Source organism: Papio anubis, chromosome 9 (genome assembly GCF_008728515.1).
Source record: "Papio anubis isolate 15944 chromosome 9, Panubis1.0, whole genome shotgun sequence".
NCBI classification, from domain to species: domain Eukaryota; kingdom Metazoa; phylum Chordata; class Mammalia; order Primates; family Cercopithecidae; genus Papio; species Papio anubis.
This window is the reverse complement of record NC_044984.1, coordinates 57,739,140-57,756,720: the sequence shown is the minus strand read 5'-3', so window position 1 is coordinate 57,756,720 and position 17,581 is coordinate 57,739,140. Positions and strand designations below refer to the sequence as shown.

General features: G+C 38.8%; 1 protein-coding gene across 1 annotated transcript; it reads left to right on the top strand.

The window, feature by feature from the left end:
* The first annotated feature begins 5,415 nt into the window (after positions 1-5,415).
* On the top strand, positions 5,416-14,825 carry AVPR1A (arginine vasopressin receptor 1A). Its single transcript, XM_003906710.5, has 2 exons — positions 5,416-7,675; positions 9,905-14,825. Exons 1-2 carry the CDS (start codon positions 6,697-6,699, stop codon positions 10,189-10,191), a joined length of 1,266 nt encoding a protein of 421 aa, XP_003906759.2. The 5' UTR covers positions 5,416-6,696; the 3' UTR covers positions 10,192-14,825.
* Positions 14,826-17,581: the final 2,756 nt, after the last annotated feature.

Sequence of the window (17,581 nt, the reverse complement as noted above, 5' to 3'; positions counted from 1 at the left end):
TAAAGGTTATGTTAACAAATGCATAATCTGATTATGTCATAGTGTTTTTAATGCAAGTTTACACATCATTAAAATATGCCTAGCCAGGCACAGTGGCTCATACCTGTAATCCCAGTACTTTGAGAGGCCAAGGTGAACGGATCACTTTAGCCCAGGGGTTTGACACCAGCCTGGGCAACATGGTGAAACCCTGTCTCTACAAAAAATACAAAAATTAGCCAGGCAGTGTCATGTGCCTGTAGTCCAAGCTACTTGGGAGGCTGAGATGGGAGGAACACCTGAGCCTGGAGAGGTTGAGACTGCAGTGCTGTGCTCACGCCACTGCACTCCAGCATGGGTGACAGAGTGAGACCTTGTGTCAAAAATAAATTGATTACTGAAATTAGCTTAAATATGCCTAAAAACAAAACAAAAAGAATATATTTTTAAAAAAACTAACCCCTGTCAAACCTGAAGAAAAATAGAGGCAAATAAGTATTTAAAAAATCTAATAAATAGTATTCACGGCAGATAAACAAAAAATGATAGTATCACAACTACTGTCCAGCACCCTTCAAACAATGCAAACCTTTTCACTTGTGAAAAACAAATTAATGAATACACAGAGGTAGCCTCAATGTTGCCAGCACGCTGAAAGAATGAGTCTTGATGATCATCAAATTTAGGCAGGATAGCAAAACTGCTGACCATGAAGATGCAGAACACCCAAATGAGTATGAATTCGTTAGGAGCAAAAGTCTTAAACTCAACCATTTAAATGATTTTAAATTTTAAAAAGCCATTTAAACTAAATCAACCATGTAATTTTAAAAGCAAACCGATTTTCTGAACATATAAATAATACTGATATTTAGAAATGGTTTTCTCTGGAGTGATTTTTCTACTAATACTGTAATGGCTGACTTAGGAATGAATTTGTTTGTTCTAATAAGTGATGAGATTCTAATATTTCATCAACAAACATCAGAATACTTAAGATTTTGTTGAACATGGTAGCCTCTTTTTAATGTCCTAGCTCTGCACTCATACATGTAAGCCCGTCTTAGCAGATAAGAAAATAAAACTCCATGTCAGACAAAATGCTGTTCTCACTTTTTAATTTTACCCTATAGAGTAAATAGTATAATGAAGACCTGATGTTTTTTCATGCTTGACTTGCAGCACTTTTTAGAATCCAGTACACTCTCACTTTCTCTCTCTCTCTCTCTCTCTCTCTCTCTCTCTCTCTCTCTCTCTGTGTGTGTGTGTGTGTGTGTGTGTGTGTAGTTAAAGAATCTCATTCCCTGGATAACTTTTAAAGCCACATATACACTTACCTGACCAGATTCCCAAGACAGAAGAAAGACGAGAACCATTTAAGTCCCTTCCAAATATAAACACTGACCCTCCTTTTTTCAGGGGAATACTGTAGAGATTTAAGTGCTGCTCAAAGGCAGCTACTCAAGAACTCTTCCCTAATTTATCCAGTCACTAAGCACTTTCTGAATTTTATATTCATTCAGTACTCGAAAGTAAGTTTCTATTACAACATTTGTTAACTCATTCCACAAAGATGTGTTAAGTGCTTTCCGTGTGTGGGAGGCATCAGAGTACGGAGGGGAGAGCCCAGGCCTTTTCTTCAAATGGACCTATGTGTGAATCCTGGCTCAGCCTTGTGGTTAAGTTGCTTAACCTCTGTAATCCTTGTTTTATTCATCTGTAAATGGGATAATAACTGTGTCCTTATACACAGTTAAAAGTAAATAGTATTTTAAAGATTATATTAAATAATGAATATAAAGCACTTTGCTCATGAAATAAGAACTTAGTCAATGTGTAACCCAGGGCTCCTGGATTTTTGGGTATGCACTGTAAAAAGTACCCATTTGTAACAACAACTCAAGTTCATGTTGTCTCAGAAAGTTCCAGGAAGAAGCTCAGCCCCAGCAAAACAAAAAACTGGTCATATCCAGAGATGCCTGATTGGAGATGAACTTTGGCAAACTCTCCTCATTATCATACTAAAAACCCCACCCGAGGAGGAGCTTATTTGTCATTTTCTGAACATGCCAGTATTTGGAAGCATGATCTGCATCTGTGCTGCCTTTAATCCACCTCTACATACAATGACTCAGCTAACCAGCCCAATAAAAGCCCTGTTTTCACCATTGTTAGGGGAGGTCACTGCTTTGGGAACTATCCCTGGCATCCTCGTTGCTTATTGCATAAAATCTCCTTGTTAAATCCTTCTTGGTGCTGTGGTCATTGGACTATCATGCACTACGCCATTGACTTTACCTATTGCATAGGTAACAAATGTTGGTAAATGTTCATATTATCTATTATTATTGTCACTAGTGTCGTTGTTATTACTACTTCTACTGTGATTGCACTGTACTTGGTTTACCAAAGAGAAAACCAAAAATATGTAATAACCAGTGAAGATCTCCTAGTCTTTGTGAACCCAAAAGTATCTGAGACAGGTCTCAATCAATTTAGAAAGTTTATTTTTGCTAAGGCTAAGGACACTGCCATGACACAACCTAATGAAGTCTTGATGACTTGTCTCCAAGGTGGTCAGGGTACAGCTTTGTTTTATACATTTTAGGGACATATAAGACATTAATTAATATATGTAAGATGTACATTAGTTCAATCTGGAAATGTGGGACAACTCAAAGTGGGGCTTTCAGGTCATAGGTAGATAAGAGACAAACAGTTGCATTCTTTTGAGTCTTTGATTAGTCTTTCACTGAAAAGATAATTTACATGTGAAGAGGGTAAAGGAATAGTCACTTATGCCTTCGTCTGGCTCAGTGAATCTGCATTTTTGCTTAAACAATAGGGCAGAGGAAGCAATCAAATATGCAATGAAACACAAAAAGTGGCTCAGCAGTCAAAGATAGGTTTATTTTGGAGAATAAACCTGAAAGGGGCTTCTGGCAAATTTCAGTCAGGAGCATTGTCTCTTACAGACTAAGAGTCATTTATTGGTTTTAGGGTAAGAGAACTTATCACCGGCGTGGAATGTTTCTGTATAAAGGAGAAGTCAGTTGCAGGGTTGGAATGTATCTGGTTGGAGGGGAGATTATCTTGGGGCTGACATGTCTCTGGTCAGGGAGGGGTTTGGAATGTTTCTGGTCAGAGATGTCATTTGTGGCTTATGGTCATTCTGGCCTTAGCCATTAGGCTGATGCCCTTTGGATTTAGGTGGTTTTTGAACAAAGTGAACTTTAAAATGGCAGTGCTTGTCCAAGATGGTGATGCTCCTGCTCTGTCACCTTGTCCTGTGACATGTTCATCACCATTCCATGGGGAAAGTAAAAGAATGGGGGGTTTCCATGGTAAAGTAACCTTGGAAAACATTGATGAACAAGGTTAAGTAAGTTTCTTTTCTGAAGTTTCTCAGGTCCTTTTTATGTACAAATCACCAGGAGAGGGTGGGATGCATACACAGTACTTCTCCAACATATTTAACCACGAAACTCTTCTCATTGCACATATGTAAATTGGGAATATGTTGCTTTAATTGGAAGGGAAAATGTTAATATGCAGGTAATATGGAGGATTTACATGTATGAAAAAAAATGTTTTGAACATTGATAAAATGCCAGAAATTTAAACAACCATTTATATAATCCTTGCAGCAACTGCATTGTGTTTAGTCACCAAGATTTTACAGATGAAGAATTTGAAACTTGAAGATGAAAACATAGTCTTACAGCTACTAAGTGAAGGAGATAGCTGCTTCCATGAATTGAAGTACTTCTCAAATATCTCGAATTACAAAATGGGAGAAAAGAAGATTGGTAAATGAAAGAGAATGATTATTCCAGGATATGTAAGAACAACTTCCTTATTTTTTTTCATTATTTCACCCCTAAAATCTGTTAACTGAAATCTACAAAGAGAGGGAAAAGGTAAATCTTAATAATACAATAAGTACAGAGAAAATATAAATTGCTCTAAGAAAAAGCACAAGGTGCCACATAAAATATTGTTTGTGGTGTTTTCTTTTTCATATTTTAAAACCACAGGTATTTTACTCTCTATGGGGTAATTTTAATAGCAGGTCCAGTGAGGCACATGAGTAGTGAGTCTATATTGTAATAGTCCTGCTTTCCTTTGTATATAGAACCCGTTAAATTAAGTAAAAAACAGGTTTAAAACTATATGGCTTTTAAAAAAGGGACTGGTTCCACCATCTGCAGTGAACATTTTTTTCCTGCTTTCTAGGCCCCATGACATCCAGCACAACCAGTGACAGACAGATAGATGGATGATAGATAGATAGATAGATAGGTTAGAGATAGATAGATGATTGATAGTTGATAGAATGCTCAGATACATACATATACACATACATTATGTATCAGGCATATATACATTTAATATATATGGATAATTGGTACGGTTGTCACTGAACAATAATATCTTCCAACTGTATCCACCAACATAACCTGAGAAGTTATTTTTATAAATTGGATAATTGGATACAGTTTTATGATTGGATCACATTGTCTGACACAGATGATTTCCTGAGAGGCCACCACCCTATCTCCTGGAATAAGAACCTCCACAGAGATTTTGGTGAGCCTGTATTACAGATTTCCTCTCCTGAAAAATAACTAAAAGTGTGTAGGGCCAAGAACCACAAAATCACTAGGTTGTGGCCAACAGACCACTTTTGCAATACCCAGACACTAGGTTCCATCAACATTCTTTCTCATCAGGAGCACTAATAGTGTAATTTGTGACTTAAAAGAAGGTCAATTCTCTGTGTCAGTGACTATTACCTAATTGCTTGAAGGATTTTTTCCAGACAGGTGGTCTGGAATCCTTTTACCTATTACCTTCCATCCCTGAACCATTTCAATCTTCTGCCTTCTGGATATCTTGGAGAAAATGAACCAATACAACACAGATTTCAGTTTTTAGAGCATTTCCCCCATACAGAACATTGTCTTACTTGATCTTCCCGATGACCTCATCAACAGGAAAGGCAGGTCCTTTCATTCCCATTTATAAGACGCACAGACCCAGGATTATCTAGCCACAGGAAGCAGGACTCCAGATTTCAAGTCCAGCATCTTAACGTGACAACCTTGGTAACTGCATGAATGAACGGGATAGTAAAGTGGAATTATTACTGAGAACTGGAATGAATAAAATCTTTTGCATTTTTTGCCTGCGTTTCACAGAGGGCGATATTTTTCTGAGAAAATCAAATTTATACCACGGCCACAATACAGAAACGTTCTGACCAACAAAGCCACACTCCTACATCTACACAGTAGGTAGAAAGGGCTTCCTTTCTTCCTTTCTTGTAAAATGGCCTGAAAACAGCTCCCCCTTGCTGTCCTTCGAGGCATATATTCACCAACGTTAAAACAGAGCTGAGGGAGGTAGCTTTTCTGCCTCCCCCCGGCCCTGCAGAGGGGCTCCAGCTGTTCAGAGTAAGGGATTAATAGGTAGATGGTGGTTTCTCCTCCTTCCCAGGGTCTCTTTCCTCTCTTGAGATTTCCTCTTTCTCAATTCTGAGCGCAGGAGCCGAGCGGGTTTTCTGTCCCTTGCCCTGGACAGCACTGCCTCGGTGGCCGCTGTCCGGCAGCTGATCTTTGTCCACCCAAAAAGGTGTCCCCACGACTCAGTAGTAACCGGACGGTGCCCGCGGACTACTGCGGCCAAATTTCCGCCATCCCCGCTGTGGGAATCAGGCTTTTCCCGCAGAAACCCCCAGGAATCTAGAGAAAACTCCCTAAGTCCCTAGTCTCCACAGAGAAAACCAGGAGACACTCCCCCCAAACCCCGCGGTTGAATACAGGAACAGCAGCCACGGGGGCTGCAAAGTGACTAATGCGTTCTTCCCGTAGCAAACACAGGGTAATAAATACGAGTGGGGAGAAATGTTTGCCCCGGGAAAATTTGCCTCGGGAATAAAAGTTGCCAGACTAGCTGCACGCGTGAGCTCGGTGAGACGGAAGAAACCCGGACTGGAGGAGGTGAGGTGGAGAGCCAGCTTCAGGTGCAGGAGCTAGAGCGCCGGTACATGGACTGGAGGTTTCCAGGTACCACGCTTAGCGTGCCTATTGATGTCAAATGCATTGTTAAGGAGGCTAGCGAGGAAGGCTAGTGAGAGAAGCTTGTGGAAAAGGCTACGAGCCCACAAAAGGCATGACGCGTCCAGTTGTCCAAGTTTTGCGAAGGGAAGGGCGGGAAAGCGCCACGATCCCGCCTACTGTGCGGAGGAATCTGCGAGTCTCCCAGCTCCACCCCCTCAACAGTGATGCAAAGAGGACAAACACCGACGTAGGGAGAAGAAAAAAATAAAAAAATAAAAACTCCAGGGAGCGGGGAGTAGGCAACCAGCAGTCTTCCGTCAATAGGGCGAGAGGGAGCGCGTCCCGAGGATACAAGCACCGCATAAATACTTGAGTTGGGAACCCCGTGCTTCCGGAAGCTGGAGCTCACCTTCCCGACTTCGCCGAAGTTGAAAAAAGGCAGAGCAGGGAGAGGGGCCGGCTCACCCTGCTGAGAGCTGCTCAGTGGGCAGGCCAGACGCTGCTCCGGGAGACGCCCACTGGAGGGATCGCAGAGCCAGGCAAGCGGCGAGCGCGCCAAGGACGGTGCGCTTCGGGCGAGGAGCCCAAGTCCTCCGAGGCGGGAGGGAGCGGCCCTCGAGGGCTGGGGCTCCGAAGAGGGCCAAGTAGGCGCTGCATGGACAGCATGCGTTTCTCCGCCGGTCCCGACGCGGGGCCCTCGGGCAACTCCAGCTTATGGTGGCCTCTGGCCACCAGCGCTGGCAACACGAGCCGGGAGGCCGAAGCCCTCGGGGAAGGCAACGGTCCGCCGAGGGACGTGCGCAACGAGGAGCTGGCCAAGCTGGAGATCGCCGTGCTGGCGGTGACTTTCACGGTGGCCGTACTGGGCAACAGCAGCGTGCTGCTGGCTTTGCACCGGACGCCGCGCAAGACGTCCCGCATGCACCTCTTCATCCGACACCTCAGCCTGGCCGACCTGGCCGTGGCCTTCTTCCAGGTGCTGCCGCAAATGTGCTGGGACATCACCTACCGCTTCCGCGGCCCGGACTGGCTGTGCCGCGTGGTGAAGCACCTGCAGGTGTTCGGCATGTTCGCGTCGGCCTACATGCTAGTAGTCATGACAGCCGACCGCTACATCGCCGTGTGCCACCCGCTGAAGACTCTGCAACAGCCCGCGCGCCGCTCGCGCCTCATGATCGCGGCAGCCTGGGTGCTGAGCTTCGTGCTGAGCACGCCGCAGTACTTCGTCTTCTCCATGATCGAGGTGAACAATGTCACCAAGGCCCGCGACTGCTGGGCCACCTTCATCCAGCCCTGGGGTTCTCGTGCCTACGTGACCTGGATGACGGGCGGCATCTTCGTGGCACCTGTGGTCATCCTGGGTACCTGCTACGGCTTCATCTGCTACAACATCTGGCGCAACGTCCGCGGGAAGACGGCGTCGCGCCAGAGCAAGGGTGCAGAGCAAGCGGGTGCCGCCTTCCAAAAGGGGTTCCTGCTTGCACCCTGTGTCAGCAGCGTGAAGTCCATTTCCCGGGCCAAGATCCGCACGGTGAAGATGACTTTTGTGATCGTGACGGCTTACATCGTCTGCTGGGCGCCTTTCTTCATCATCCAGATGTGGTCTGTCTGGGATCCCAAGTCCGTCTGGACCGGTACGTGACGTGAAAATAGAGGAAATTTTAGGGATAGGAGTGTGTTGTGCGTGCGTGTGTGTGTGTGTGTGTGTGTGTGAGTCAGAGTGAGAGAGAGGGAGAGAATTTGGCAATTTTCTTCATAGTATCTTCTAGGGCAGTAGTTTTTAAACTTCTGTGTGTATGTAAGAGTCGCACCTTGGTGGAACGCTGTTAAGAAAAAAACAACAACAACAAATTCCTGGATTCCCCATGCAGACGTTCTAATTAAGAACGTCTGGAATGGGGCTCAGGACTCTGCATTTGTAGTATACAATGATCCTAAGACAATTCCAGAAGCTGTGTCCCAGAGTCAGCCAGGCAACTACAAAGCCGAATAATGACTTTCTGCCAAATCACTAGCTACTGTATTAACACCATTTCAAGTCTGTTGGATTCAGGAAAATACTTTACTATCACAACTGCTTTTCGTTGGATTGTGGAAAGTATTACAATTAATTTTTAAAATGTGTAGAAATGCCTCAGGGGCAAGGATAGAAGCAGACATATATTTCTAAAGAAAGCTTGAGAAAAATTATTTAGAAAGTAATTCCAATTTGGCATTTAGCTAATAATGTTCCTTTCTCTTTAAAATCTGTTTATTTTTTTCTAACAATGATTACCTTAACACTTTTTTCTTGGTATTTCAAAACAGGATTATTGATAAATTAAATTCGTTAGACTGATTCATTAGTCTTTCACCACTAGTTTGACCACACAGCTCTACACCTCTCCACACAACTCTTACAGTAGTTTACTGGAAATGTTCTCTACACCTACTATTGTGTTTGATTTTAATTCCTTCTCAAACTAAAAAAACTAACTTCACAGTGACTTGCAAAAAAATTATATAATTTTGCATCTTGAAAATATTTTCTTCTAGTAAAGACAAAAACTCAAACTAAATAAATTCCAATGCTTGTTGGAACTCAAACCAAATAAATTCAATGGTACAGTTGTTACCAGAATGTTTCTGGTAACAGGAAATAGGTATCTGGGAGTAGCTGTCTCCTTTTGCTTTTTGAAATTGGAGTAGGGGAGGTATGTAATATGCTTTGGAAGTTATATTTGCAAATAAAACATTTCAGTATGGATTTAACTTAAATATTCTTACAGACTATAATACCAGCGATAATGAAAAATACAATATAAACACTATTTTTTGTTTACTCTTTCTTATCTTGCTTGATCTTAGAAGCCTCTTAATATTGTTAAATAAAGAAATTCAGTCTAATTATTGCTTTAGCAGGATTTACACGCAAGTAATAAAAACTTCACTTGTGCATAGATATGTTGGTGATTTTCATTCTTTGTGAACACCATCTTACGATGGCTCCTGCTCACCTTTGATGGCAGCATCTTAGCACTCAGTATGATTAAATAATAACCTGTAATTGTTTTCTGGCGTAACAAGAGTGAGAAGATCCAACTTTATATTTAATAATCAAGGAAAAGTCAGTGCTCATTGATTATTCTTATTTTTAGAAAAGGTATGTTATCAGCACAGTAGCTCCGCTGTGAAAGGTAATAATATTTATGCAGTTTACCAGTGCTAATTATCATAAAATATTTTAGAATCCTGTTGGAATTTCCTAATTCTGCTGTTCTTCTTACATAATTTGTTTGAACCCCAGTCACAGACGGTTTTCTTTTAAAATCAAACCAAATTTCTAACCAAAGAAAAACAACTAAAGCTTATATCATTCAGGGACTTCTTCCGTACAGTTTTCATATTACAAGAATATTTAAAACTACTAAACTGGATCCCTAATGCAATATTTTTTCCTGAGTTATTAGGATAAATACAATTTGGTATACATGGTTATTATGGACCCTTAAAATTTCATTAAAATCGTAGCCATTCTGTAACTGCTGTGTCATTAGCACATTCTAGTTCAAGTATCGAAGATAGAGATTTTTTCAATGAATTATTTAATAGTCTTAACCTCATAAAATTCCCACTCATTCTATTTAAATATTTTGATAGTGTTTTAAAATACTTGAATTAATTTTAAGGCATCTTGCTTACAAAAATATTTCATAGTCAAGCAATTTTCAAACACTCCCCATTTCCCTGATTGATAAACAAAATAGTTCATTTTCTATGCTAATCCAGACGGTTTTTCCTTTTTAATTAGTTAATAGAAAAATGAGTTCATCTAGGGCTCAGTTACTTACATTACATAATTTCCCTTTATACTTTTCATGCAGAATCGGAAAACCCTACCATCACCATCACGGCATTACTGGGTTCCTTGAATAGCTGCTGTAATCCCTGGATATACATGTTTTTTAGTGGCCATCTCCTTCAAGACTGTGTTCAAAGCTTCCCATGCTGCCAAAACATTAAGGAAAAATTCAACAAAGAAGATACTGACAGTATGAGCAGAAGACAGACTTTTTATTCTAACAATCGAAGCCCAACAAACAGTACGGGTATGTGGAAGGACTCGCCTAAATCTTCCAAGTCCATCAAATTCCTTCCTGTTTCAACTTGAGCCTTGCGTTCATGCAACTTAACTCTTGTGATTGACTTTTTGGCCCATTAGCTGAATTGAGCTAGAAATCACAAGAACGAATGCACTTTACTGATATAACCATAAATCAATTCATTGGGTACAAGACTGTGTTTCTAGTTGCATTTTCACATTGCTACCAAAAACTAGACATTATTTTGTATGGAATATTAATGAAAACATGCTGTACTAAAATATGCAGGTCTAATTCCCAGAAATATAACAGAAGTTATATTTTTAAAGGAAAAATCGTAACCACCCTAGCTTTATATTTTGTTGTTGGTTTCTTTTATTTTCATTTCTAACATAAGTAAGACTTGATTAGTTTAAAAGTCATATAATGTATGGCACTATTTCTGAACAAAGAGAGCTCATCATCAGCCTTAGTATTCAGAGAAAACTTCAGAGAAATTATGTTTTCATCCAATAAAATTAATTTGTGCATCAGAAAATGCAGCCTTAAACGGTGTCCTGGAGATGGGATGGCACCTCCTAGGGGTAGAAGTGCCTGGAGCATAATGAGCTCCTGCTCATTATGACCAGTTCAGAGTTCTATTAGAAGCTATCAATCATCTTGCATTTCAAAATGGTAACTTTACAACTGGGAGTGGCCTCCTTTCGGTTCCTCACATATTACTGGTAAAGAAAAGCATGATAACTGAGATGCTGAAGGTGAGAGGAAATGTTGATTAGCCAAAAATATCTTTTTTCCGCCACTGCGAGGTTGTTTTAAAGTCAGATTTGTATGAGGAAAGCCAAATTTTACTAAAAGAGTAGAAAAGGATTGCTCAAGGTACGAAATTTTATTAAAAGAGTAGAGAAGGACTTTCTCTTGGACATTGTAAACGTATTTTGATCTGTGTTACAAGGGTATCCTGTGCTATGCTGGATATTAACAAGATCATTATCTTCATGTTTGGGGAATTCAGATTCATAATATGAGTATCCTAAAGAGTGACTCAGGATATAAAGTGTCCCAACATGTGTAATTAAAAATAGGTTTGTCTTTCCAATCTCTCACTCATCTAACAATTGCAAAGCAGAGATGAGACGGGGTTGGGACATGGGTGACAGATGGAAAGAGAACTGCTCTGTGCTCAGACTGGCTTTGTTCATTATTAAATCCACGACTTTAGGCAAGTTTCTTAAACACATATAAAGCCTCTGTTTCCTTGACTTACCATGGGGTTGATAACACTTACCTCACAGGGTTGTTGAGAGGACTAAATAAAATCAAATATGTTAAAAGAGCTTCAGAAATAGTAAAGTACTATACACATGCTAGCAGTTGCTTTTATTATAGCCTTGGGATCTCCAAAATTGCACAGATGTTTTCTAGTTTATTTTTTATTAACTAGAATTGGTTCGTTTCGTGGCTGGGATATAAAATCCTAAAATTTAAATATAGATCTGCTGATTCATTGGACAATATTTTCAGTGACCACTTAGCTTGACTTCTCCTGCCTGATTAAATTTTTCCAATTTAAAGACAGAACTTGCTTTTCTTTGAATGCAGGTAGATCAAAACCACCCAGGAGCCTCAGTTTTCTCCAGTTTTAAACAGAGATCAATTACACTACTTTGCTGTTGTTATTACATTTTTCACTAATGGAACTCAGTGATTTTTTTCCTAGCTATTTTGTCTGGCTTCTTCTTCTTCTTAGAGATCATGCAATGATTTGAGGATACATCATAAATATTTTGCATCCTTAAGAGGAAGTAATAGTTATAGTTGCTTTTTTTTTTTTTTTTTTTTTGAAACAGAGTCTTGCTGTGTTGCCAGGCTGGAGTGCAGTGGCATGATCTCGGCTCACTGCAACCTCCGTCTCCCGGTTCAAGCAATTCTCCTGCCTCAGCCTCTCGAGTAGCTGGGACTATATGAGGGTGCCACCATGCCCAGCTAATTTTTATATTTTTAGTAGAGATAGGGTTTCACCATGTTGGCCAGCATGGTTTTAATAGTATTATTGAGTTTCTTTTTTACCTTTGTAGATAAGAAAATGAGAACTGGATAGCACTGTGAGAACCTGGAAGCAATAATTTTACTCCTCTTCATTCTCCTGCCTTTCAAAATTCTCAGCCCTTAGGCTCCCTAATACAGATATGCCTAAAATCATGTTTCCAAATGCTTTATAGAGATTATAAACCTAGGGGCGCCCTAGGTTTTCAAATTCTTTCTAAAAATAATAACTATGTCTCTTAAAGGGTACTGTCCAATATAAGCCATAACTAAATTAATTAATTCATTATTTGAGTTAGAGTAGCATCTCGGTAAACTGGCACTCTAAGACTGTCAGTCCTTTTGACAACTCTTTGATAGTTCAAAAACTAAAGCCTTTTGCTTAGGAACTAAGATGAACCCATTTTTTTCTAAATCCATTTCCAAAGTAAGAACCTCAGAACCTATAGATCTCACTTCAAAATGTTGATGTGTACCCCCAAGCAAAACAATTCAATATGAATGTTATTTCTGAGAACAACTCTCACAAAAAGTGCGTATCACCCTACCCAGTTGTTTTTTCTCCTTTTAAATGTATTGGGAGATGAGATAGTAGAAAATGGGCTGGGGAGACATGAGATCTGGGTGCTAGTTCTGCACTAGGCAAATATGTGGTCTTATTCTCTGCGGTTTAGGCTGAGAAGTTTCATCTGTCTGGTTGCTAAATTTTCTCAATGTTACATACCCAGAAGTGGAATTCACATATCTCAAAACAATATTTCAAATTGGAAGGAACCTACCTGCCTGTCTGTTTCAGAACAAGAGAAACTGAAAAAGTATTACAGGAAGGGAAGTTTTCCTTTTCTTGACCAAAGAGAAGACCTGAGATACGATGCCAAATGACAGCTTACAGTCAAGAAAAAAATGTGTTGCAGTACCTTATTTTATTTTTCACAGTTAACAGTGGGAAGATCCTGCAGGTACACAATTCTAATGCCTCTATGTGCGTATTAGGAATGTGATACATTAAAAATGTCCAACAATAGGGATAAACTAGTCAATTGGGCATTTGATGAGTATTAACTGATGATGGTAAAGAAACAATTTAGAGTACATTATTAAGTGCTTAATGGGTTAATTTTGGAGCATGTATTTTAAAGTGTAAAACTACTTGGCTTTTATTTCATTTGGAACACAATTGTGAAGGAAATCAGTGAAATTCTTGGGTTACTTATATACTTGTTTTACATATAGAACTTCCATCATCATCAAAGAAGTCTTATGCCATGATTGAGGGAAGGGTATGGTTTTAGAGAAAAAACACTAAGCAGTCTTAATAATACACAGGACTCTGCCAAGCTTATTACAGTTTCTAGAATGGACAACCACTAATAATTAAGAAACCCAACTTTCATCTGTTATTACACAAGAAACCCAATTAGGTTAAAGTTTGATGTTTTCAGACTCTAAAGCCTGTTTTTGTAACTTAATTGGACTTTTGGAGTGTTAAATTATGGCTTCAGAGTTTGACTCTACCTAAAATTTAGTTAGATGACAACTAGGGAGAAATTAAACCTAATCCTTCACCCCAAATATCAGAGATTAGACAAACCCATGTTAATTGGGGCCTTATGGATATTCATATTGGAGGCAATAGCTTTATTCAGAGTAAGCCCAGGACAGGGCTGTCTGGGATGCTAGTTCTGGAAATGCAGAAGCAGCCACTGTATCCCTGCCCACCCCCTCCATCCAGCCCTTTTGGTACCACTCAATATCATTGACAACATTTGGAATCATAAGTAACATAGGACAGTAAGTATTACAGAATGATTCTCGATTAGAATTGGACCTCAGCCAATTTGAGTCAAAATTTAAGAACTATTCAGAAGAAAGTTTCTTTCTTTTGAGTGCCTAAGACAGTGTAAATGGTTTGAATCACACAAATTTTATGATTCCAATGTATACATAAGCATTTTAAGAATATTGTTTTAACATAATAATTAGGCGTACTAAGTTATCATGAATGAAAATGTATGTGTGACCTGTAGTATGTCATATATTATTATGGCTAAACATTAAATGTTTCTTTTTTAGTTTTATGTATTTGTGTATATATATACCCACATTTTTACATTGATTTATGTTCTAAATAATAATTAAAACAAAGTATTATAGAATTAATGAAATCTTTTTGTGTTCCAGGGTCAAATTATTAATAAAAAATTCAGAAAAGAAAATCTGAGGATAAATCTGATATAAAAACCAGAATGATTATTATTAACACAAAATAATTAATATTTTCACATATGAAGGTAGTTGTCTTCATACTACAGGATTTCTGACTTGAATATATTCTATAATGCTTTAATTCATTGCCATAACAAATGTACTAAGAATTAATGTTGCATCTTAAGTATTCCATTTTTTGGAACTGTTTTTCAAATGTTCTATATCTCCTAGCTTATTATGCTATGTAAAATAATTTCAGTGTGTTTTTTCCTTGGGCAATTGAATGATTCTTGTTTTGAATGGGTGTTAAAATGTTTTGTGATAGTATCTAATATTTGATCCTTGACAGAAAAAATGGCTTGTGGTATTATATTGAAAAAACTATTGTATTTTTTCCTCAGTTTTACTGTGTGTTGGCTTGTTCCTATAAATAAAAATAAGTTTTACATTTGTTTGAAATAATTCTTTTACAACTTAGTTTGACAGTGAAATATATTTCAAGTTAATTATTTTGACTTTGAAAAACTAAAGACTGGTTTTACAGTTGGTAGCTATTGATAGGTTGATATTTGAGCACAAAAATGTTTGTGCTTTAGTGACCATAGCAAGAATAAGTGAAATTTGTAACTGCCCTTTCAATAAATTATAATTAAGAAATCAAATCAATTTTGTTATAGTCTGTATTTAGACAAACAAAGTGATTGAGGTTAGCAGAGGTCATGTTTGTCATTCAGCCCTAAAAAACATCATCTACGTGCATTTATTTCTTAACGTTGGTAAGGCTGACTTCTGGGGCCTAAAGATTACAAATATTCCCATTTAATAGTCTTCAAAATTAGAATTTTTTCCCAGTAGACTAATAAGTTTAAATTATATTAACTTTATAACTTATATTGTCTAACTTTTTTTTTTTCTTTTACAAGTTGAATCTTAATAGCACAAACTAAAAGGTTTATTTTGGGTTTGGCTTAAACCATAGAAGCAGGGAATGCCCAGAATGGAAGAAAGAGAATTTGAAGTATCTATTTTAAAATACCACTGTTATTTCAAAAGATTTATAAGTGCCTGAAAATAAACAATATTTCTACCAAAGCACATTTTCACAAAGTCCTATGGATCAGGTAAAACTAAAATAATAGTTTCATTGTACACCAGAAGAGACCCATAAAGAAATTCATAAAGAAACATTTTTAATGCCAGTCATATAAAAAATATTCAATTAATGGAATTAATGTAGCTATTCTAGATCCATATATATATACACACACATGTATATAGTAATCCATATGTGGTGTTATAAAATATTGTGAATGTTTATAATAAATGTTTACAATATAAAGCTTTAATTACAAGAAGCAGTAATGTACAGTGACAAAAGTACTGGAAGTCTGGTATTTCCACCATCTATTGGCAAATGATCTTAGGAAAGTCACTTTAATGCATCTGGGAGGCTGAAGCGGGCAGACCATGAGGTCAGGAGTTCGAGACCAGCCTGGCCAACATGATGAAACACTGTCTCTACTAAAAACACAAAATTAGCCGGGTGTGGTGGCGGGCGCCTATAGTCCCAGCTACTCGGGAGGCTGAGGCAGGAGAATTGCTTGAACCCAGGAGGCAGAGGTTGCAGTGATCTGAGATTGTACCACTGCACTCCAGCCTGGGTGACAGGGCAAGACTCCATCTCAGAAAAAAAAAAAAAAAAAAAAATCAATCATCTTGGTTGGAAAAAAAAAAAAGGATTTACAGATTCAAGCCCAAACTTAATCCTAATAGAAAGGCTTTGTCACCACCAGAGTAATGGCCACTTGTCCTTTGGCACAACACAGTGACAGTGGAACTTCAGCAGAACTTATAATATATGTCTATAACCCCCAATCCCTGCCAAAAGGTCCAGCTTTTATGGTTCACCAAAGCATCCATGTTTCTACTGCAACCCCATCCCATAAGCTTGTGTCACGTAGGTAGCTACAGCCTGGAAGGATGTCCCTTGACTGTACCTCTCTGTGCTCACTCTTTCCTTTAATTTTCAAGTAAACTAGTTTTAGCCTCATCTCATTCAGTGTGCAAAGTCCGTGCCTATCCTTAGATCTTAAAGGAATCCTGAGGATTATTATGAATTCCCGCTTCTGTTGCTGTCCATCCCCAGCTCATTAGCCTACTTCTCATGACTACTTTTTCTTCACTAGTTCCCTGACCACGTTTCTGACTTGTGTAATGGGGTTTTCCTGAAGGTTAGAGGGTCATTTGGGAGCTTAGATTATGCCTCCAGAGAGACAGGGATTCATATTCACTATGCTAAAGTCCATGAACACCCTTTCTAAGGGGGATTAGTCTCTGATCATCCTTCTCTTTATAACTTTGCTGGCTGTCATCTTGCCTAGGTTTCCCCTCTCCACCAAGACCCCAAACCCTTGGTTTTCCTTCTGCCAGAAATGAACATTTCTCCTACATGTTTATGTAGAACAATTTAGCTTTTTGTTGTCTAAAATACTCTCACTTAGACTATGTATTTCAAAACAGTGCACTATCTTTAAGATGTTTTTTCCAAGCAAAAGAGCCATCTCATCCCAAAATGAATGTTGTCTATTTCCTAGATCAAAGAGTTCTAACTACATTGAGCTTTTAAAAAACCTTTTTAAAAATTGTATTTTATACTAGTTGTGAAACATATAAGGGTACCTAATAATTCAGATTTTTGCCCTTTTAATGTATCTGTTTAAATCTTATACAGTCGATATTTGTCCATGTTGAACTGCCCTCCATTCCCATAGGCACAAGTAACAAGATCATCTCAAGATGGTCTACCAGTCTTGTCATCAATTCGGGTTGGGGTGGTCTCCCACAGTACTTCAGATGGAAACCAGTCTCAGGTGACTGGTTTTTCTATTTATCGTGATTGTTGTACATGTTCTTCAAATTCTGTAACATTCTTTTCCACACAGTCAAGCACAAGCAAATGCACAGGTGAATGTGTTACATTATATTAATAATATCCACTGTGTCCTTAATGTCCTAGTCCAGATCTTTGCTCCAGCTTGCCTAATTATATTTTTATTATATTTCAGTGCCATATAAGATAGATTCAACAACATCTCTATGATATTTTAAAACAAATCAAAATAGTTTTTAAAAATCCTGCCATAACTAGTCTTTCACCTGGGTCAGATGCTAGCTAAAACCTCTGCCAGAAACATTTACATCCCT

Excerpts from the sequence above, each read along its gene's own strand:
- AVPR1A (XM_003906710.5), top strand. The coding sequence starts at position 6,697 with ATGGACAGCATGCGTTTCTCCGCCGGTCCCGACGCGGGGCCCTCGGGC. Across the intron at positions 7,676-9,904 it reads TCCCAAGTCCGTCTGGACCG|AATCGGAAAACCCTACCATC; the intron begins GTACGTGACGTG and ends CTTTTCATGCAG.